Consider the following 24,993-nt stretch of genomic DNA (forward strand, 5'->3'; position numbering starts at 1 on the left):
ATGAAACCCTATCGATTTGATTCAGAAGGCTTTTATTAACCCCCCGGAGCCATGTGGAGTACGCTTATAATGGATGGATGCACTTTTTTGGGCTTCAAATGTTAGGCTGCCATTATAAAGCTTGGATTAGCCAGGAGATTTTGTTATATAAGTCTGATTGTATTCGTCTAAAAGAAAGATGTCATATACACCTAGGAGGACTTAAAGTGTTTACCCAAAAATGAAAATTCGGTCATTAATTCCTCACCAATCATGTCGACTTATATAGTGATGAGGCGATTTCAAATCAAAGTTTCGAACCGTTATGAATCAGTGTATTGATTCATGATTCGGATCGCGTGTCAAACCGCCAAACTGCTGAAATCACGTGACTTTGGAGATCCGAATCCTGAATCGATACACTGATTCATAACGGTTCGAAGCTTTGTTTTGAAATCGACCCATCACTATACAAGTCGTTATTTAGGGGTTTTTTTGCACACTAAAACTCTTCCGGTCTCTTCATTAAATGATTGTAGAGCCGCTGTAGTGAGATGGGCTTTGTAGCGACGTCTTTAGTGCCTTTATGGGTCTTGAGAGAGGAAATGACATTGGTGTCAATGAAGGCCTTTCTGAGCCATCGGATTTCAACACTTATATCTTCATCTGTGTCTGAAGATGAACGGAGGTCTGACGGGTGTCCAACGGCACGTGGGTGAGGAATTAATGACTGAATTTTCAAGTTTGGGTGAACTAACCCTTTAAGGGTAAGTAAATCATGGGCTAAATTTAATTTTAGGGTGAACTAACTCTTTAATAGCGAAAACTGCTTTTTTGTGTGTGTGTGGGGTGTGTGTAAATGACCAATGAATAATTCTACTCGCGTTTACCTGCAGTAATTACCAAAGGATATTACAGTTAAACAGAGAGAAATCCAATTCCATGTAAATGGTATCGACCTAAATTAATGAAATGATCGAAGCGTTTTGTCCCAGTGTCCTCATCATTTACCCTGGCCACACATATTGTCATTGTTCCTGGTAATTGTCTACTATGACCACTACCCTCAGATTGCAAACAAACAGGCATTCATCAAACCCTGTCCAATAAGTGCAGTGCGTCTCGATTGTGATTCATATTCTCTCTACCGAACTGATCCATCAGGACTGTCTGAGTGCGGCTTTGCTCAATATGTGATTGACTGTGATTCATGTGACATTCGCCTCACCAGGCCAATCAAACGCAGCTTTCTGCAGTCGCCACGGTGAGCGAGACCTGCCAGCTTCCAGACATCTACTGGAACATTCTACTATGACCTAGATTATATAACTGAGAATCTTCAAAGCCGTATTCAAGGAGAAGGAAAATCCTGAACGCATGTGAAAGCAAGCAATGAAAGTGTGACAAGTATTGATAAAAAATAGTTTATATGTGCATGCCTTACTTGTTAGAGAACCACACTATTAGTTTAGCAACATGTTAGCGTCAAACTCTATTGAGGTCAATTGAGCTGAGCTCCCTGTGCGCTTCCTGTGCGTGGTGTGATCAAATGAGATTGAGGTTCAGCGTGAGAAGGCATACGCCAGTGATAGGAGACTCATTTCCTCGCAGATGGAAAAATAACCTAACAGCTCTGCTAGGACAATCAAACTCATTTGGCTCAAATGTGATGCATAATAATTCTGTCAGCGCAAATTGGCCAAATATGGGTTGCGTCAAACTGGCATGAAATGTTTATTCAGCAAGTGAAAAGGACTGCATAGACTGCAAGTTAGCACTTCAAAGCAGCAACTGGGACGTAGGAGGCACTTCTGAAGAATACAAAACACTTCTACTTGGATTTAAAATGCAATGGCTCCCCCTGTCTGTGGATTTTAAAACTACGTGATGCCCCGGCCCAGTTGCAGTTGACTAATATATTAAAGAAAATGTTATTTTTATCCATGCATTTGGGATGATCCCAACTAGGGAAACACAAAAAGAATAGAATAAAACTTTGCAAATGATATGTGGGGTTTTTAGTTCTAATAAGGCTGTGTTCCAACCCAAAGAAAATGGACATTTCATCAACATGAAATCAAAACTGACCCTGTTTATTTATAACTTAATGCACTATTTTGCATGATCGATCAGTGTACATTGTGTCATCGAAAATATGTTGGTCTATCTAATCTAATTCTAATTGATGAAATCAAAATCCGACCTACTTTTTTTCACATCAAAGACGTAAAATTGCAAATGTTGACTAAACGTAATAAAGTATACTGATAAAGTCTACAAGAGAAGTGTGCTTTTATGAAATACTTTAATGATTTCATTTCCTAGTCCTTTTTTTAACCCTTCGATGCATGAATGTTTCGCCAATCATTCTTACATATTCAGGTCTTTAGCGACCCAGATCTATATCTTCCACGGATGTATCTCCACCTGTCGCTAATATAAAACTCTCCTTAAATTAGTGTAACAATTACATGAGAATAAAAAGCCTATTTTGCTAGCTTTTGGAGCTTGAAAGGGTTCAGTCTGAGTAGATGTTTTATACCATCATCACTGTCCTCGTCAGAGCTCATTCACCATCAGGATGATATTCGCAATCATAAACGTATTCTTAAAACTATAATTTTCAACATCTTCTAAATCAATATTCTGATTGCTGACAGCATCTTAACTCTTCACCACATCCGTGACCAGACAGTATTATTTGATTGTGTTCAGTACTTGATCTGCAGTAAATCACTGAGCCATTTCAAGATTTGCTGATTATTCTTCCTATTCTTTTGTTTACCTGTGGTTACTATGAGTGACGCGTCTCTTCATTATTGTGTATCAGACGTTGCCACCTTGTGGAATAAAGGTGAAGTGCACTTGTTCAGTCATCACAGAGTCAATGAATGTTGCGCAAGAAAACATATACTTACACTGTTACAAACCTTGGGTCGTTAGTGACCCTATACATACAAAACGGACGGGAAAACAGGCATTATTTTTTTACTCCTTGTTATGTTATTTATATTTAATTGATTGGGGAATACTAAGAATGCTGGTGTCTAACTTTAAAAAGAAAATGGGGAGGAGGGTAGTGAATGACATTCTGGGTCACTAAAAACCTGAGATATGCTTTTTTGAGGGTTAAATGGGTCATGACATGATTTGTTTTTATATTTTGAATGCATTCCTTAAGGTTCACTTATAATGTTATAAAGCAAAGTGTTATGCACATAAAACAGCCGTACGTGTTTAAAACACTGCTATTTTCCACCTGTCAGAAACAATGTGCACTTTTATGTCTAACTAATGGTATTGCATATCTCCTTGGTTGTCAGATGAAAATATCTAACACAGTGTGACGTCACAATGTGGAGGAAGTAGTTTTGGAAGCACTTTTAGCAGTCAGGAGGATTTTTTTTGTAATAAAAAAAAGATACAATAAAAATCCGATTCTACATGTCAACTTATTTGACGCAACTGGATGAACTTAAAAAATTCGAGTTTTTCACATCTTACCAACCACCAGACTTTTCTATCTGAAACATACAGCATGCAAACTTGGAATGCTTGGCCAACACATTGCAAACATACCTTAACATTATCACACATTTTTGCATTATTTTATAATGTCTGTGCCAATTCATTGTGTTAATTGACATTTTTTGTGAAATTTTCTTGCAATTTGTAAGTAAGTTTTTTAAATGCACACCATTTTAAATACCCTACAAAATACTACTACTGATACCACTTCAGATTACATTCTAACTATTCTCGACGATAGCTGACTTTAAAGAGAAAACTGAACAAAGAAGAAGGTGGTTTAGCATACTTGTGTTACATAATGAATTATACCTAATATGAACGAAACTGAGCGCTAGAAACATTTGTGTTACTTTCACGCTTTTCTCCAAGAGAGGTGACAAGAATCTCAAAAATTAAAATTCATTTCAGAGCCTTGGAAAGTGGTGCATTGCTGCAGTTGGAGGAAGGGGGAGGGCTGGGACACTGTTGCTAGGAAACACTTGTGGCATCGTTGCACACTCTCCTTGCCAATTCAAACAAACTAAGGAGCTTGAGTGAAATGCCATGTGACCCCTCTATGGGCTTCATCCAACATCTTCATGCTGCCCAAATTTGCACAAATGCTTATCTAAGAGATCCCATGAGTAAAGTTATTGTCTCAACCAGGCAGGGTAATCTGTGTTAACTAAAGTGTCGTCTCTCTTCAGCACCCCCTGGTTGACACCATAACCCCCTTACAATTTCATTACTGGAAGCCATATCGATTTTAGACACAACTTTCTGCAATAAACACATGTGCTATCAAAGCACACACACCATAAATGCATTAAACTGTGCAGCAGAGGTTTCTCATCTGTATTAAAATTCAGTTTGTGTAGCAGCTGAAGCCCCCGGAGTCCAAGAGAAAGACAATATCTTCCTCTCGGAATTAATACACCTGAAGCTACAAATTCCCAGAACCCCCCACAGCAATAATCCTCCTCTTTACACACACACACCCACTCAAACTCAGACATGCACACAGACACACACAAACACATTCATTAAAAAAAAAACATAGTGACAAAGGGCAAAACATAGTTGAAGGTGATTTTAAAGATGCTGTGATGCTGTGAAAGATGCTGTGAAATATGATGTATATATTATGTAACAGCATTCAATAGTTTGAATGAGACCTTACAGATGCAAAATTATGACTGCAGGCTGGACTAAAGAATGGATCAGATATGACACTAGAGTAATATTTTTTAAGGAAATAACCAATTAATGTTATGCCTATGAGTGTTGGGTTAAAATGGTAGCACTTTATTTATACTAACTATGTTAGTATATATACTAATATTATAGTAATTACAATACAGAGACCTATCTGCTTTGACTGCTTCTAAATGAGCCAATCGGCATTGGAACGCGGTTGACGCTCCGTCCGCAACGTGGGTATAAATACGGAATTGAAATACCGCATTCTCATTTTCTACTGAGGAGCCGAACTAGTGAACCGGTCCTTCAGCAGAAGCACAGCACCTGGCTACAGAACGTACATCTCCATTCCCTCATTCAGGAAACGAGGGTTACATACGTAACCGAGAGGTTCCCTTTCAGTCGGTCACGTTCGACGTACGTCGGAATTGGCCGTCAAATTGGGATCCCGACCAACACACCATGGATTCTGGGAACACCCCACAAGAGCTGCAGTTTTGGAGATGCTCTGACCCAGTCCTATAGCCATCACAATCAAGCATATACGCACATCCCTGCAAAGTATACTTCTTTTGACTCGTATGTGTACACAGGCGCTCAACGCATGTGCAGTTTGTTCAATCGCTTGGCATGAGTTACAATCCCTTCCAACGCTCTGCTTAAACTCACCCCCTTTCTTGGAGCGGGAAGTAAGGGCTCCAAGTAGAGAAAGTCCATCACTGCTGTTCCTGCAAGACCCACTCAGAGTGACTATTGGACAACACTGGGAAGCATGCTGTCTCCGCTGCCGCGAGGCAGGAAGGTGGAGAGCTCAGCCCCGACCCAGTCTCACTTCGGCAGCAGCGAGTGAGACTGGGTAAACTCACATCCAGCACTCTTACAATCAGCACTGGTGCCCCCCAGGGGTGCGTTCTCTCCCCACTGCTCTTCTCCCTGTACACCAATGACTGCACTTCTAAAGACTCCTCTGTCAAGCTTCTGAAATTTGCAGATGACACCACTGTCATCGGCCTTATCCAGAACGGTGACGAGTCTGCTTACAGACTGGAGGTTGAACAGCTGGCTGTCTGGTGCAGTTATAACAACCTTGAGCTGAATGCGCTCAAAACGGTGGAGATGATAGTGGACTTCAGGAGGAACATCCCAGCACTCCCCCCACTCACCATCATGAACAGCACTGTGGACGCAGTGGAGTCATTCAGGTTCCTGGGAACTACCATCTCTCAGGACCTGAAGTGGGACAATCACATTGACTCCAATGTGAAAAAGGCTCAGCAGAGACCAAATGCCTGTAAGTGCAATTATTCCCACTTTTTAGTGCAATATCTCCTAAACTCAGGAAACTATTACTCCTAAAACTATTTTTATTATTAGAATGTTTTATTACTGTGTTGTATTGTATTGTTTATGTGCACTGGAAGCTTCAGCACCAAAAAAAATTCCTTGTGTGTGAAAGCACACTTGGCAATAAAGCTCTTTCTGATTCTGATTCTGACTCGGGTGGGTACCGTTAGACTCCGGAGAGTCAGCGACAGTTGTTGTGTGTGTAGTGTTTTTAACCCCGGTCCTCCTCCAGACACCATCTTCCCACAGGCAGCTCCTCTTCTCCCTGGGCTGCCTGTCTCAGGGCCGCTTGCACTTGCGGACAGCTTTAGTGGGTCCCTGAGCGGGTTGCCCTTGGCCCCGGCACCCTGCTGCCCGGGTGGAGGCTGCTGCTTGGTCTTAGCAGGGGCGGAAGCATGGGAAAGGTGGTGCCCTCGTCAAAAAACAGGTGGGGGCGCTGCCGCCGATGGATGGGTGCAAGCAGCAACTAACCGTCGGTGCAGGATATTCTTGATCGCTTCCATCTGCTTCTGGGCCACCGAGAACTGCTGGGTGAAGCTCTCGATGGCGTTGCCAAAGAGGCCGGCCTGGCAGACAGGGGCGTTGAGGAACCGAACCTTGTCTGTATCACGCGGTATCAGGTGGACATGGCCCGACCCAGGGAGCGTGCGGTAAATTTTGTCGACCTGAGAGCGATGTCCGTCGCCTTACGCAGTTCCTGCATAATCCCTGGGTCAAAACTACCCTTGTGCCGTTCATTTAGCGCTTTGGCCTGGTAGACCTGCAGGAGGGCCATGGCATGTAAAGCCGACACGGCTTCCCGCAGACTGAGTAAGCCTTGCCGGTCAGACCGGACGAGAACTTCCACGCCCGGGAGGGGAGACGTGGATTACCCCGCCAGTCGATAACGTTCTTAGGACATGGGACACGGTGGAGGGTTCCACTAGAGCCCGACACTTGCGGCGGCCCGGCGGCCCCTTCAGGTCTTTTAGAAAAAAGCACTCTTCGCAGGAACACCACTGACTGGCAGTAAATGTTTGGCTCTGAAGTACAAAGCGAGGATTCGGTATTTCACTTAGATATTTATACCTGCATTGTGGGCGGAGCGTGAACCGCATGCCAATGTTGATTGGCTCGTTTAGAAACACTTGAAGCAGATTGGTCCCTGAAAATCGATCCCAATTCCTTGGTCAGTTCCGACGTACGTTGAACGTGACCAACTGAAAGGGAATAACTAGTAGGAACTAACCCTGAACCTACCCCTAAACGTACCCTAACCCATATAGTTACCTTATATTACCAGTACTTTCTTAGGTACGTACAGTGTAAGTGCACGTACTGTACAGTATAACCGTTATAGGCCTACATATAAATGAATGGGTTATACACTCAGTGGTCTGTCAGAAGAAACTTCCCTAGCCCACTTATCAAATTTGAACAGACCATTACACTGTAAAAAACAAAAACAAAAAATTAGCTGGCCAAATGGAATTTCTGTGTATTAAATTGCAGTGAGTTTGTGTGGGTTATTGTAGTTAACTAAAACTAAAACCATATACAAATATAAAAACATAAAAATAAAACTAATAAAAATGGCAAAAACACTACCTTTCAGCCCTCTATGGGTTAAAAAACAAAACTGCATGCATTTTGCGGAACAACATTGTTTTGGTTGTTCTTTGTGGATGAATATGATTATCCTATGCTCATTAAACATTCACTATTGGCTATAGAGATATAACCAGTTTAGATAGAAAGGATCTCAAGCTGACTAGCTGAAGACATTACAGTACCGTAGGCTTACTCATTAATAGGGAGTAATTCCAACACAGCCCTACAAGTGTAATGATATGATTTTTCACAATAGATAATGTTTCACAATGAACTCTGTTAGAGAGCTACATATGGCAATTCATCTGTTCAATTAAATACCTTACTTATCTGTTGAGAAATAAAATCTCTCAGTTCTCGAAATCTTCGAAAAGCCAAGCCGATGTTGATTCTTGTCTTATTACGAGCTATATTGCATTCTCTTTTCTCCAGCAGACTCTCCTCTGTTTGGCATTTGTTTAAAACGGGTGATTCCCCGGAGGTTGTAGATTCAGCTGCTCCATGTCAAACTTTTTCATTCATTGTGAAAAGTAACCTACGCCACTTCCAAACCATACACACGTTAAAGTAGCTTAGGCAACTTTTGTCTATTTATGACCATGATAACACACTCACAGGCGAGTTATGTATGTACGCAATTTCCTGCGAAAACTGTTATAATAGTATTAACAAACTATAAACTTAATATACCACACTTTAAAAACAATTCATATCTCCAATTTAAAGTTTTCTAGTGACTGATCACATCTACATTTTTCAGTTGGCCAAATTAAATTTCCGGGAATTGATCCAATTTAATTCACAGAAATTCAATTTGGCCAACAGAAAAATGTACATGTGATCAGTCACTAGAAAAGTTTAAATTGGAGACCTGTATTTTTTTTTTTTTTTACAGTAGATAGTGAATCTAGATAAGAGAAAAATATATTTTTGGAGAAGGTTTGATGATATATTGATTACATTTTTTTAATTAACCAACATGTCATGTGACTGATCATTTGGCAAAGGTAATACTATAGCATATGATATAATTGCAAATTAGAAGTTGCTGGACAAAAAGAAATATTAGCATAGCGACTTTTGAATGTGTCCTCTGTAAAATGATCAGTGAGGGATTAATTGATTCCATATAACATCTTTTGGCATACAGAAAATTAAAAACAACACTATTACTAAAACTTTAACTTAAATTAAAATGAAAACAGAAAATACAAATAGAATATCAAATTCAAAATATTAACACAATATATAATAGTATCAATAATACTAAAATGGCACTGAAGAAGACATGGATGTTATTAAAAAAGTTAAAATGCTTCTTTCATATTTCAGTTACTTTTCTAAAAGCTGGTCTCTTAAACGAGGCAAAGGAACGTCTTTAGAGTCCAATGTCAACATTGGCAAAGTGAGGCTCATCATGTGGCATAAGCTCATGTTTGCCTCTGCTGACACAGGCCTTATTCTGTTCTGCTCTGGTTCTACACTAGGGTAAGCACTATTTAATTGCAAACTACATGTATGTTAGATACAACCCAGGATCTGTATATTTAATTTTACATATTTTGTGATGTCATGCTTTTTCCAGACATTTGACCTCAAAAGATGCTGATGAAAATCTCCTTGATTGTTCTTTTCCTGGCATGCTGTAAGTAGACTTACTCTCTAGGCATCTGTAATGCATTGTTTCTTTAACTACTGGCACTTACACCAGATTTCTCTCTGTGAAGGTCAAATTAAATGAGACCATTTTCACCAAAACTTAAATATGTGTATGTTTGCTACTTTATAAATGCTTTTTATGCATAGACTTTATGTCTTAGGAAAAAAGGATTTTGTCACCCTGTTGTCCAATGGTTTGCCATTACTTTGTTTTTAAAAACAAACATTATGATGGGGACATTGATATGTACTTCCTGTGTGAAAATTACCCAGTCAGATAATTAGCCTTTAGACTTGAAGACTTGAAGGAGAGGCGGCACCAAAAATGCACTTTTAGTTCAGATGGACAGGAGGAGGGGGAAATTTGCATGTGTCACGATCCTGGTTGCAGCAGATATGAAACTGTATCTTGATATGAACTAAAACTAACAGAAATACTCAAAATTCTCAAAATTCAAAATCAAGGGCAGAACAAACAGTAAATAGAAACAGATAGACAATGGCAGACACTGAACAATACTAAACACAAGCTTAGCAACCAAAAGAGGGTAAATTAACTAGAAACACAATCAGTGACCAAGGATACAAACAGGCAAGGGACAGAGGAAGACTGAACTAATTAACACACAGAGAGCAAAACACACAAACATGCGACGGTACCCTGGAAATCGTGTCCTTGCACCATAATGCATCCAGAGGGTGTGAGGGTGGTTTGGCAGAACAGGATGCCTACAGGCCAGCGCCGGCTATTCAGGGGGCCAGGGCAGTGGTGGCGACAATTCAGCCTCCATTGCCATGGACAGCGTGGACATCTGTGGGGGTGTGTGCCAACCGCACAAGATTGCTATGGCCATACTGGTCAGCGTTGCATTCTTAGGGCTTGGGTGGCGACAGTTCAGCATCCATGGCCATGGACGGTGTGGACATCTGTGAGGGTGTGTGCAAACCCCACGAGATTGCCATGGCCATACTGGTCCGTGTTGCATTCTTACAGCTTGACTCAGGGGCTGGAGCCGTCACTGGACTCTGGTCAGGGGCTGGAGCATCACTGGAATCTGCTAAGGGACTGGAGCATCACTGGACTCTGGTCTGGGGCTGGACCATCACTGGACTCTGGTCAGGGGCTGGAGCATCACTGGACTCTGGTCAGGGGCTAGAGCATCACTGGACTCTGGTCAGGGGCTGGGGAATCACTGGACTCTGGTCAGGGGCTAGAGTCTTCACTGGACTCTGGTCAGGGGGTGGAGCATCACTGGACTCTGGTCAGGGGCTGGAGCATCACTGGACTCTGGTCAGGGGCTGGAGCATCACTGGACTCTGGTCAGGGGCTGGAGCCGTCACTGGACTCTGGTCAGGGCCTGGAGCATCACTGGACTCTGGTCAGGGGCTGGAGCATCACTGGACTCTGGTCAGGGGCTGGAGCCGTCACTGGACTCTGGTCAGGGGCTGGGGCTGGAGCATCACTGGACTCTGGTCAGGGGCTGGAGCATCACTGGACTCTGGCCAGAGGGCTGGAGCATCACTAGACTCTGGTCAGAGGGCTGGAGTATCACTAGACTCTGGTCAGAGGGCTGGAGCATCACTAGACTCTGGTCAGGGACTGGAGCATCACTAGACTCTGGTCAGGGGCTTGAGCATCACTGGACTCTGGTCAGAGGGCTGGAGCATCACTAGGCTCTGGTCAGAGGGCTGGAGCATCACTAGACTCTGGTCAGGGGCTGGGGCATCACTAGACTCTGGTCAGGGGCTTGAGCATCACTGGACTCTGGTCAGAGGGCTGGAGCATCACTAGACCCTGGTCAGAGGGCTGGAGCATCACTAGACTCTGGTCAGAGGGCTGGAGCATCACTAGACTCTGGTCAGGGGCTTGAGCATCACTGGACTCTGGTCAGGGGCTGGAGCATCACTGGACTCTGGTCAGGGGCTGGAGCATCACTGGACTCTGGTCAGGGGCTTGAGCATCACTGGACTCTGGTCAGGGGCTGGAGCATCACTGGACTCTGGTCAGGGGCTGGAGCATCACTGGACTCTGGTCCGAGGGCTGGAGCATCACTGGACTCTGGTCAGAGGGCTGGAGCATCACTGGACTCTGGTCAGAGGGCTTGAGCATCACTGGACTCTGGTCAGGGGCTGGAGCATCACTGGACTCTGGTCAGGGGCTGGAGCATCACTGGACTCTGGTCAGGGGCTTGAGCATCACTAGACTCTGATCAGAGGGCTGGAGTATCACTAGACTCTGGTCAGAGGGCTGGAGCATCACTAGACTCTGGTCAGAGGACTGGAGTATCACTAGACTCTGGTCAGAGGGCTGAAGTATCACTATACTCTGGCCAGAGGGCTGGAGCATCACTAGACTCTGCTCAGAGGGCTGGAGCATCACTAGACTCTGCTCAGAGGGCTGGAGCATCACTAGACTCTGCTCAGAGGGCTGGAGCATCACTAGACTCTGCTCAGAGGGCTGGAGCATCACTAGACTCTGCTCAGAGGGTTAGAGCATCAATAGACTCTGGTCAGAGGACTGGAGCATCACTAGACTCTGGTCAGGGGCTGGAGCATCACTGTACTCTGGTCAGGGGCTGGAGCCGTGACTGGACTCTTGTCTGGGGCTGGTGTGAATTGGTTTGTGGTCTAGACATACATACAGTTTGAGAGCTTAATGGACAGGACCATCTCTTTGATACCCCAGTGGAGACTGGAAGGGCTTTTAGTGGAATTTTTAGTAGAGAGTGGATTCCACTCCCTGTAGCAGACTGTGAAAATTATCTCAGGGGTTTTACTCTCTGGAGCAGATTCAGGATTTCACACACTAAACCGAACTCTGGAATTTCTCTCACTGGAATGGACTCTGTTAACATTACACTCAGGAACAAACTCAGGAAAATTACTCACTGGAGTGGACTCAAGAAAATCACTCACTGGAAGCATTGTGACCGTTGCAATTAGCAATGCTGTAATTCTTGAAGCAGGACATTTTATCCCTGGAATGGACTCTGGAATTTGTTTCACTGGAACGGACTCAGGAACATTACTCACTGAAAGGGACTCACCCGAGGACCCACACCAGATAGGAAAGCCTTTGTTTCCACGTTTAAGCTGGTCAGTTAGAAAGTATACCGCGATTGGTCTGGGAAGTTAGTGAGGCATGCCCGTTGTTTAAACCTTCGGGAGTGGGCCTCGAGGGACAGCTGTTCCTGGTCCAAACACAGCAACTGGACTCCTGGTAGATCCATTTTAATTGGTTTGTCAATATGAATGAATGAATGAATGAATGAATGAATGAATGAATGAATGAATGAATGAGGCATTTATATAGTGCTTTCATATGTACTACTGTACACCCAAAGCGCTTCACACTCATGTCAGGGGTCTCTCCTCAACCACCACCAGTCTGCAGCATCCACTTGGATGATGCGATGGTAGCCACAGTACAACGGCGCCAGTGCGCTCACCACACACCAGCGAAAGGTGGAGAGGAGAGAGGGTGATAGAGCCAATTCAGTGGATGGGGATTATTAGGAGGCCATGATTGGTAAGGGCCAATCGAGGGAATTTGGCCAGGACACTGGGGTTACACCCCTACTCTTTTACGAGAAGTGCCATTGGATTTTTAACGACCACAGAGAGTCATAATATGTCATAATCCTGGTTGTAGCACAGCAGCCTGGTCTCACAGAATTCCATGAAATGAACACAGAACCTTAACTCAAAATCTGTGGTAGTTTCACGGAATCGCTGAAAATTCTGTGATAGGACCACGGAAGTGATGCCTATGTAGGACAATGACAAGCAGTATCTGTGGTCCGAACACAGATTCCCTGTTCTAATACCCTTACTCGTCAGTTTGATTCAGTCAGCATAATTTTATTTACATTTATTTTCTTTTTATTCTGACACATTTTGAACGCATAACTCAAACTCTTCCCTAAACTTACCCATTTGTGTATAATAAAAAAAACAGGATATATCAGATAGATTTGACTGCAGGCACAACTGATTAAAAAATAACAAATATTACAAATGTTCCGAGGCCAAACGATTGATTTGTGTGAAGAAAAATCCCCAAAAGCGATCAGTAACGTGGAGTCCATCCGCCAAAGATTAATACATTTCAAATATTGCCGCCGGAAGAAATGTCACGTCAGCTTTGACAGCATTGGCTGTCGTATGTCTCGCGACCAATCGCGTCATTACATCAGCTTTGATTGTATAATGCCACAGGCTCTTGTGTGTCTCATGACCGATGCGTCATGCTAAAGAGTCGTGTGTATCATTTGAATGATAAATATGAATGAGTGCATGAGTGTTCTGTTCACATAGAGGTGCGATCATCATTTCAACGACTAAAACATCAAGATCAACTGTTCTTCACATGAAGACATTGTATGACTTCAGAAGACTTGGAATGCAGCATCAGTTAATACTTTTATGCTGATTTTGTTCGGTTTTTGCAATAAATACATGTGACTGTGCATTTATTTGCCTGTTACGTGTTTTATATTGTTGAGAGTTGGTAGGTTTAGGGTAGGAGTAGTTAGTTAGTCGCTCCAAAATATAAAGTTAGGCTATAAATATTCATAAAATCATGTCTCCTTATACAAATGCAAATAATTAAATGTGTGTTGGGAATCCATGTGTGAATCCATTTTCGGCGATTCCGTGAAAGTACCACGGATTTTAATGTTAAGGGTCCATGTTCATTGCACGGAATTATGTGAGATCAGGTTGAGCAGAGATGAGACTGGATCTTAGGGGAGTCTTTATTAATCACAACCTGAAACTAACAGAAATATTTAGGATTCTCAGAATTCAAAGACAAGGACAGAACAACCAGTAAATAGAGAAGGTATCTCATAGACAACAACACACACTGAACAGACCTAACCACGGGTCTTAAATAGACAGCAAACAAAAGAGGGTAAATTAACCAGACACCTGAACTGAAGTAACTCAATCAGTAACCAAGGATACACACTGGCAGGGGATGGAGGATGACTGAACTAATTATGCTGCATAAATAATAATTCCCACTTCTGAAGTCGTGATTATGAGCTTGCTGAATTCAAGTGCTTTGTTTTTCGGAATGAACAGAAATCATGAAGGACACCGAGTTTATTCTTGCCTATTTATTGGGGAAATCTTATTAAAACCAAAATTGTATGTAGTGTCTGCCGATTTTGTAACTTCGGTCAAATACAGGATATTTTAACTGTGTATAACAGAAACAGAGTTTCAAATTAAATTACATTTTTTTTGGTGAAAAGAAAAAAGGTTTAATAATGTTTTAAAGATTTTAAAAGTGTACATTAGGAGAAAATGATAACAATAAAAAAGTATGACATTCCTACAAAAATGTAATCAATCATTTCCATTACAGAATGCTATCTAAGAAAGGTTGTGTTAACATTGCGGTGGAAATTATCCTCATGCTGTTTCAGAAAGCTTGTAGCAGGTATTGTATTGTATGTCCATTTTTGGATCAATTTAATATTAAATGAAATACTAAAATACGCAAAGAAAAATCTATAACAACACTACCTGATGGACTAAGTAATTTTCCAAATAGATTTTTTAACAAGTGTTTTAGCCATATTTTGAATTACACATTGCATTGTGATTTGTTTTACAGATAATGTCCTAGCAGAGAATTGCATTGCAAGTACCATTTACTTTTTTCCTCTTACAGTGTCGTAAAAGTGTTAAGTGTGTTTAAAAAGATCCCACACTGACAAAGTTGCCCATAATTCAAGTAACACCATTTTATGAAACTGAAATCATCTTTAGAGTCCTAAATGACTGAAAATAGGACAGTTATTTTCAAACAGCACAGCAGAGCATTGTATGATATAAATGATTCCTTCTTGGGAGTGAGCCCTTTTTAGTTGTATCAAATCAACCTAAAGATTGACTGAGGAATTAATGCAGCAATAACACTTTGATTAATGAGATCGTTCCACTTACTGACTTCAATAATTACATACATGCTGTTGAACAAGACCGAAAATAGACGTGTGTTTTGGATCATTAGACAACACATTATAGCAATTTGTCATTAACATTTTTGAAATGTAAACCTCTTGTGAAGAACATTTTTATGAATGACTGCAGATTCTAAGCAAGCTGATCATTGGGTAGTAGTTGGCAATAGATATTAATCCAAACCTGTATTACTTTTTCTTTCAGGACACACAAAAAAAGAGAATTTAAAGCATGTCAATGAAAGCATACAGCATACAATTTCCAAAAACAACAACACTATTATAAGTACTGAAAAAGTTAAGGATATGATTTATGCACTGTACAAGTCTTTTGGATAGCTTTGTGAGAAATAGCCAAAATTTGAGGTTTTTCGACAGAAATATCTTACCTCTCAACTTATCTTCAAATGTGTATATTCAAACTTTGCATCCCAAAATGGTGTTGACAAGGTCCAGACCTCGTATTTATCAGAGGTGTATTTAATAAATGTGAAATACTAATATACTACTTAAGTGCTGCAAGGATCTTGAAAGCGCCACGTTCTTCTCATCTTAGCTGCCTGTGACCTATGGTAAATGGACTGCATTTATATAGCGCTCATAACAGACCCTATGGCCATCCAAAGCGCTTTACATTTTGCCTCGCAATCACCCATTCATACAACGACGGCGATGTCAGCCATGTAAGGCACCATCCAGCTCGTCGGGAGCAGTCTTGCTCATGGAAACTTGCTCATGTCTTGCTCATGGAAACTTCGACACTTGGTCAGGTGGAACCGGGGATTGAACCACCAACCTTTCAGTTTGTAGACAACCTACATGAACCACTGAGCCACTGCCGCCCACCACTATCACCGCTCATCAATGTCAAAATATTTCAGATGACCAATCGAATTAAAGTAGGCTTTATGCACAAATTCGCAATTCCACGCCTCTTCAGTATGTGTTAGCAGTATGCGGAGGAATTAGCTAAACTAAACATCTCATAATTGACAGCTGTTTTAGGCCAGAAATGTTAAATAACTGACAAAAATGATCATGCAAACGAATGACATTTTGTCTAATTTTGCCATTTTTAATTAAAAAGCAACATTAATGAAGCTGATCTATCATCATCAGATTAGGCATAAGATAATGAATGTATACATATTGTGAATTAATTTAATAAACCTATTTACCTAGTGTTCGTAGCCTTCAGTGAATTAACTTGTCTAAGAAAATGCTTAATAAAATATAGGCTAAATATCAGTTGACTGTATGTTCACTGTCTGCACTGACACAGACGAAAATGAAAAGACTATCAGTCAGAGCTCAGCTTTAGAAGGGGATAAGACAGAAAGAGTGAAAAAGTGATGGAAATGAGGAGAGAGCAGGTATGACAAATAATCTACTGCCCACTACCATGGATTTGAAAGCTATTTAGTATTCATTTTTTGGCCTTCAGACATCCTAAAATGCACATACAGTATGTAGATCAGAAAAATCAAAATTTTCTCGGGCAGCATACACTCTAAAAACTTATACTATGATTTACTCAATTTTTTTGGTGAAACATTTTTACACTAAAAAAATTGAGTAAATTTTAAAGCAATGAAATCAATTATAGACACCATATGATCTGAGTAAATGTAAGTAAAAAAATTAAGTAGATCTGAGTAACTGCATTTGTTACATTAACACATTCAATTGAGTAGAAAAAATTGGGTAAAAAGCATTTAAAAACCAATATTTATGACTAATATGAACTGTTTTTATTTATGAGTATTACTAACTTGTATAGTATAACTTTAATTTCCTCTAAACCTTTGTAAAATACTCCACAGTGCACACAAACAAACTTATACATGGCCTTTATTGTCGACGAGTAACGTTACAGCATACTTTTTTGACATATTAAGAATAACAGTTATTTTACAACATTTAAAATCATGTAACAAACATTTTAGAAGTAAAAATTAAACATTTAAAAGTAACAGTTAATTCAAGTGTAATCAACCGGTCTGTTATCCCATTTGCACCGTATCAGCGCTGTTTCTCGAGCCTGAGATGCGGTCTGCGGGTGGACTTTGAACTTGAGACCGCTGTCCTGCGTTTCATTCGTAGATGAAAGATGCTGCGAGGAGGCGCCAGACTCCATAACCTGAAAATAAACAAACAGTGCCCAGTTTTAATAAGATTTTATCATCCAAATTCATTATATTCATTATCTTTACGAATAAAGTTGCGTGTTTTGAGCAACACAGCAGGCGTTTCAAAGACCAACGTCACACGTTAACTTAAGGTGACTCACACTGTCCCTGTATGTTGTTTTGAATTAAATAAAATGCCTTTTAGCACAGTAATGATTATATATAGATAAAACAAAACATACAAACCTGAATTTCACAGAGGAAATGCCCCAATTCTGCGACGCTGAGAAGAAGAAACTGCTCTGGTGACTGAGGAGAATTCAAACCTCTGCACTCACTCAACCGTCGAGCTGTCGTGGCGTCAGAGGGTGGGGGAGGGGCGCATTGTTTTAATCTAGTAAACTTACTCAATTTCTTCAGTGTGTGTTAAATATTAATAATCTTGATTTTAATTAAGTAATATTTGTGGTTCTTGAAACAGATCGGTTTAATTCTCCATTCTCAAATATTTTGAAATAAATTTCACAAACGTATTAAGTATATTTAAAATAAAGAATTGGTTATTTGAATACTAAATTATTTTAGTGAAAAAAACTTAAATATAACTATAAATTTTAGACAAAATTAACTGTTGGATTTTTAGTCAATTATTTTGGTATGTTTAACTTAATAAAATCTCTCAATATAATTTACTTGATGGTTTTAGTTAATAAAGTTAATTATTACTGTGATATTTACTAAGCCACTGAATTATTTTTTAGAGTGTACTCCTCAACCGCCCTGACCTCACTGATTTAAAAACTCTGCTTATGGGCCTAGTTGCTCCATGTTTGATATAAGTGATGCCAAATTACATTAGTTATTGTGTTTCTTGTATTCAAGTAGTGCTTTAGAGTGAGTATGTGGAAACACCAATGAGATTTGAGTGTAGTTGTTCCTCACACAATGCTTATAAAACATCCCAATAGATTTTTTTAATGTGGACCAATATTGTCTGAGACAGCATGAATATTATGCAGATTTCTCTTGAAATGTTAGAAAAATGCTCTCTCAGAGGCACTAATATACCCAACAAACCCTTTTTCAATCTCAAACACTGCCAGAACACAGTGTGGCTTCGAATGCCAAGCTTACAGTCTGCCAATTTATTCATTTCAGGCCTGAGGAAAGAAATTAACAACTAAACTGTCAAAAGACAAAAGACTTCAACCCACTTTCTATCTCTGTATTTTTATGTTGTGCATTGAATTGAATTTTACAGAAATATTATTTAAAATGTAAACATTTAATTTACACTATAATATGGACAGTATCAATACCGAACTCTGGCTGGTCAGTAGCTGTGCTACAGTACACAACATAGAGAGAGCCAGTGGGGTTCTACTGTACAGTAAAATCACATTCATTTTTTCATAGAGATGCAGATTTTAATGATAATGTATAAACCTTTTTACAAGCTCTGAGGTTACTTCTCAAACACCTACAATCCTAAAGACAGTGCCACCAGTCATATAAGTAACTGTTACCATGGAAACAAAAACTACAGCAAAAGCGTTCAGCAGTGATTGCCCACTTCCATTACGCATTGCAATAGAAAACAGCATCAACTCCATGACACAGAGTCAAAGTTCGATGCCATTAGCATGACGTGAGTCTAAAACACTTGTACCAAACCTGCCAATCTCATTGGCCAATGTCAGTCCATGATGTCACAGGCGGCAGGCCAGTGAGTATAAAAGGGCGGCTGTAATACATGACATCAGATTTTCAGGAGCCACTTGTTTGTATGTGCATGTTAGATGAAAGATGGGTATGCTCATTGTGTTGCATTCATGGTAACTCTGTTCTTGCTTCATTCTCTCATGGAGGGATGAGATATGTGTGAGGAAATCTTGAAGAAATGCGAAGCACTGATGGAAATTAATTTATGATAAAAGGCTATTGCTTGATTATCTCCAAGGGATACGAATCTAGGGCCAAAAGTAATCTGATTGGATTGGATTAAATCTTGAAAATGGGTTGTTCATAAGAAAAATAGGATTCTGAAATCAGATTAGCTCACGAAATCCAATCCTGGTTTTGAAATAATTGATTGGGACAGCTTTGGGGTTTTATACTGATCCTTGCGGAACGGTGGATTTCAGGTAAATGTAATAAAACTTTAAAAGTAAACGTTTTATCATATATGTGTGTGTGTGTGTGTGTGTGTGTGTGTGTGTGTGTGTGTGTGTGTGTGTGTGTGTGTGTGTGTGTGTGTGTGTGTGTGTGTGATTCAAAGTGTTTAATCACTGCGAGCGAACACAAAGTTTCTCGGGTGAATGCTCTTGGGCTACATAGAGCACTAGTAATTCGTATTTTATAATCTGAAAAAGTGTGGATCAGTGATCATCCAATCCCATGTTGTTTTGAAAAACCAGCACAATAGTGTGATGGCTTACTTGATCCTGGATAGCAAAACATGGGATTTCCAAATCCAGATCATTCTGATCCAGATTAAACTTTTTGAACCACTGGCCATAATTGTTTGAACGGAGAGCATTCGGCTCATGAGGGAGCTAATGGAGCATCAGGTTAAATGAAAGATAGAGCTTTGTATCATCTGCATAGCAGTGGTAGGAGAAGCCGTGTGACTTTATGATCATGCCCAGTGAAGTTATGTAAATGAAAAGAGAAAACAATTACCCATCTCTCTTGCTCCACTCTGATATCCTGTATTATCTTTTTTCCAGGGTTGAGTCATATTCTCCATAATGCTACACTGTCAGACAAAAAGGTAAATTGCTGTCACTGGGGCGGTACCCTAAGGTACAAAACCGAAAAGGTACTACTATGTACCTTTAAGGTACTAATACGCACTCTTAAAGTACTGATATGTACCTTTTAAAGTACTAATATGTACCATTTAGGGGTGAGTAAGGTACAAAGATGTACCTTTTCACTTTTGTACCTTAGGGTACCGCCCTAGTGACAGCATTGTACCTTTTTTCAGAGTGTAGGGTGAATAGAATTGTGTGTCACATTTTGGATTGTTGCTTGGTAAGTGTCAGAGGTGGAAAGAGTAACAAAATATTCTACTCAAGTAAAAGTACTGTTACTTCAATGAAATTTTACTTAAGTACAAGTAAAATTACTGGTCTAAAAATTTACTCAAGTAAAAGTAAAAAGTAGCTCATTTAAAATGTACTCAGAGTAAAAGTTACTTAGTTACTTTTTTAACAGTGGGGGTGGGGGACTCTCCCCTGTAGGGTTGTGATAGGATGAGATTTTCACGATATGACAACTGTCTCAGAAAACATCAATTAAACATTTACTGTACCTATTATTAAATGATGGTTATTATCACTTGGTAAAATGATGTTAAATGAATGAAGAAGATTGGTCTTTTTTTTATTTGGTTGAACAAATGCTTTATTATAACAAACTTAAAACCATTTGTTTATTTTGTTTATCAAAATTTCAATAAAACATGTCTAATAAACTAAATTCAATAAATTACTATGAATTAGATTAACAACTTATTTTTATCATTAATTTGTAAAAATGTTTAAGAATAATAGAGTCAATATGTAGTAGACGGAGCAGCTCATTCACAGAGAGAGAACAAGCAGATCATATATTCATATAGCAATGTTTTGTGCTTTAATGTTCACAGACCATGTCGCGATTTGATTTATTTCTAAGGCCTGCAGCTCTACATTCGAGTTTTTCGTTCATCCACCAGTTTGCATGTATTACGCCAAATCTACATTATAATGTAAAGTTAATGTTCATGACTGGATTCCGGGATTCCCTCTGCGTCACAGAAATCAATCGGCCTTAAGTTATAAACATACCTTTATTTGCACAGAGGGATGTGTGCCCGAACATGTTCTATGTGTTTCTTCATTTGCATCCACATTTTGTGCACATTTGATATCCTCCAGGACAACACCACATAATTTTTTTCTATATCCAAAGTATTTCCATACTAGCCAGGAGTTCACGACGGCGTTTTGCTTTCACCTGGGTCTGCGTCACTGACGTCTGTCTTGTTCGTCTCCATCTGATATTTGCGCGCTTGTTCTCTCCCGCGTCCCGCGCCCTCTATTCAATATTAGTCATTTCCGGATCTCGGTTTTTTTCCTCCCCTCTTTGCATTAATGATTTATTTTTACTCAGTAACCGATGTGGTTTAAAATGTAGCGAAGTACAATACTTTAATCAAAATGTACTTAAGTAAAAGTAAAATTACAGATTTTTAAAACTACTTAAAAAAGTAGAAGTACACAGAAAAACTACTCAATTACAGTAACACGAGTAAATGTAATTCGTTACTTTCCACCTCTGGTAAGTGTACTCTCTTAGGGTTGATGAAGTGTAGGGCAGTATTGATTCCCTCTGATTATTTATCTCCCTCCCCAACTACTAGGTCTTAAAGTAGGAATGTATGCTCCCCTTTGGTTGGGTGCTTTATAGGGCTGTCTAGCATGAAGCATGTTCAAGAACCTGACAAGTAGAGATAGACAGCCTGTGGGGCATCCCTCCTTGATATTTATTGCATACTATAGTTAGTGCTAGAGTAAACTGTAGAGTAAAGGGCTAGCTATGGCAGATCCTGGAGAAGTGGAGAAGTCGTGTGTTAAGTGTACTGGGTTTTATAAGTCCTCCATCCGCCAAATTGAAGTAGGTGAGTTTTCAGTTAGAATTCGGCTGTAATTCATCTTGACTCCTTCCTTTCACTGAACTCTCCATCATTTTTAATTGCTACAGCAACATTTCCACTCAGAAAACGAGAGCTGAGCGATTATTTTGTCTTATGGGGGATCTAATTACTATACTTACCACAAGCTTTTTTCAGTAAAATGTGCCGTGCACGTGCCTCCCACTGGAACCAGTGTCCTTACTAGGGCGCTCTGGACACAGCTTCACAACAGAGTGTTTTTGGGCTGCCATAATATATCTTGTGCAGTCTGCAGATCACTTGGCCACTCCACCATATCATTTCCTTTGATGAATCCTTCAATTCCCCCTTGTCCAGTTCCATCCCAGGAAAAGATCCAATAGTTGTGTCCCACAACCAGTATATTTTTGACTCTCCAACCAGAGATCTCAAGAAAATCAATTTCCACTTCCATGATTCAGTTTGCATCAATTTCAACTAGTGGGGCTGGTAAGACAGCAGTGTCGTTTCCTGCACATCTGCAATTACTGTGGCGGTGCTCATTCCCGCACCATTTGCCCTGTTAAAAGATCGCAAAATAAAAATTCTCGACTTCAAATTCTTCTCAAAAAAGTAAACTTCTCTGAATATTTCTCGTTTGTCAGCCGAATTGTCTCACCACTCGGACGCTAACTTTACAGAGTATTTGCTGTCTGGTCTTGAGACTGGTTTCAAACCCGGAGTGGAAAGCCTCCCCAAACAAAATATAATTTGCAATAATCTTCAATCTGCTCTCGCCAAACTGGCACCAGAGGCGGACACATTCCTAACCCCAGTACCTCATTATTCAGCTGATATTCCAATAAACCATTCAGCCACATATCCAATTTCCAATACCATCATTCAAATAAATGGGAATTTCCTTTCCCCACTGCCGCAGCAGTGACGTTGTCTCGGCTCCCGCAGGACCTCATGGTGCGTTCAAGTCTCTTTGGTCGGAGCAAGATGGCGGTGTACCATCTTTTAATGAATTTCATGAAAATACAGCAAGTTTTGTTAACTCTGCTTATAGAAAACTAACAACAAATAATGTGCATCAAGTGAGTTTTAATCCTTTAGATTTTTTATTAATCTATGATGACACTGTAAATGGTATTGTTATATACGTATTAGGCTAATTGTTATATTATAATCCCGAACTTTCCACAGGTATTTACGACTTCATGGTGCCGTTCATGTGTGTTCAACTTGTAAATATGATCTTCAAGACATGACTTGAACACATCATCAGTTTTTTATGGTCAATTTATACACTGCCGCAGCAGTGATGTCACCTTTTCTCCTGCAGGAGCTCAAAATCTATCTAAACTCACCTTCATTTCCGCAGCAGTGATGTTTCCTTTGGCTCCTTCTCTTTCGACAAATTCACCACTGCCGCAGCAGTGATATTTCCATCCAATATGATGAGAACTCCTGGTCCTTCAAAACTAACCCCCAAAGCAGCACAATCAGACAGCACGCCAAATATGCATACTACTACACATACTATTACACATACTATTTACTGACTTTTGAAAGTGTGAACTTGTGAAAGTGATTGATCCAATCATCATGTTATTCTAACCAGCTGTCAGTGGTCAACATGTCTACCCAATCAGCAACCCACTACCCAAAAGTGGAGGATCACATACCCAGTCAACTCACCAATGTACACTGACAGGTTTTCAGCATCCCTCCACCAACCGTCTTCCTCACACTTACCTGGTTAATTTCCTTAGAAATAAAATAGAGATATCGGGGGGGAGGTACACTCTGTGTTCGGACCAAATATATCGAGCTCGCTCGGAGCCTGCTCCTCGGACAGCATGCCAGATATGCATACTACTATGCATACTATTTACTATCTGATTATTTGTATGTGTGAACTCGCTTAGTGTTCTTAATAGTTTTATTAAGTTATAATCCATTTATAAAAGCAATACGATGCTCAGAACATTCTATAGTTTGTTTATAGGGTAAGATCTGCTAGTGACTATATATACAGCTTAAAATTGAAATACTGTTAACCCATATGTCAATACATTGCTTATTACAGGGTTTCTCATGGGCTTTTCACTTGAAAATGATAAGAAACCAACAGAAAGGAAAGTTCAGGAGGAGGAAAGGAAAATCACCCAACCTGATAAAAGACTGACCATGATTGGAAACGGCAGAGAGATCTTAACCCGAGTGAGAAGAACCAAGCCAAGAAATGACATGGACTGCACAAGCATTGGAGGCATCTGTCAGCATAATACCTACATTTGTCAGGGCAGATACCTACAGGATAAATGTAGGGGAGAGATATCACGCCAGTGTTGTGCACCAGGTCTGATTTTCCAATATTTGACTAGATTCTAGATTTGACTAGATGTTTATGGGTAATTTCTTTGTCCCTTTTTTTAGTTGCAGTGTGGAGTACTCTGTGTGCTGGCAGTCATCACAACAGAGTGCGGGCTTGTGACAGCTATGGTTGTGGTGGCTTTAATTCCAGAAGGTATTTCAGAAACAACATTCCTCCTGAAACATTATCCATCATATTCAAACACCTGAAATGTTGTAAAGCATATTTTGGGATAACTGGTGACTTATTATTACAGACCCTATAGAACTTTTATTAAAAGATGAAAGGATACTGTTTAATACGTGGCACGGGCAGAGCAGGACGCCAGGGCGCCGCGGACAGTGCAGGACGACAGGGCGACGCGGGCAGAGGCAAGAGCCTAGATGGCACCTCCGGCACAGCAGCGACCACCGGAATGGAGATTATGGAACAGAGACCACCGGCACAGAGTCCACCGAAACTGGGACCACCGGCACTGGCACGGAGAGCACTTTTCCTCTCCTCCTCCATTTAGAGATCACCGGAACTGGGACCACCAAAACTGGGACCACTGGAATACGATCCTCCTGAACACGATCCACCGGA

At 40.4% G+C, this 24,993-nt stretch overlaps 1 protein-coding gene across 1 annotated transcript in view; it reads left to right on the forward strand.

Annotated features, from left to right (window-relative positions):
* The first annotated feature begins 625 nt into the window (after positions 1–625).
* LOC137047165 (leukocyte cell-derived chemotaxin-2-like) overlaps positions 626–24,993 on the forward strand; it is a 29,485-nt gene continuing 5,117 nt past the window's right edge. Inside the window, exons 1-3 of the mRNA XM_067424759.1 lie at positions 626–694; positions 24,121–24,393; positions 24,471–24,561. Of these exons, the coding sequence (XP_067280860.1) occupies positions 658–694; positions 24,121–24,393; positions 24,471–24,561 (401 nt within the window). The 5' untranslated portion in view covers positions 626–657. The remainder of the gene's footprint in view (positions 695–24,120; positions 24,394–24,470; positions 24,562–24,993) is intronic.

This window comes from Pseudorasbora parva, chromosome 18, assembly GCF_024679245.1.
Source record: "Pseudorasbora parva isolate DD20220531a chromosome 18, ASM2467924v1, whole genome shotgun sequence".
Taxonomy (NCBI): domain Eukaryota; kingdom Metazoa; phylum Chordata; class Actinopteri; order Cypriniformes; family Gobionidae; genus Pseudorasbora; species Pseudorasbora parva.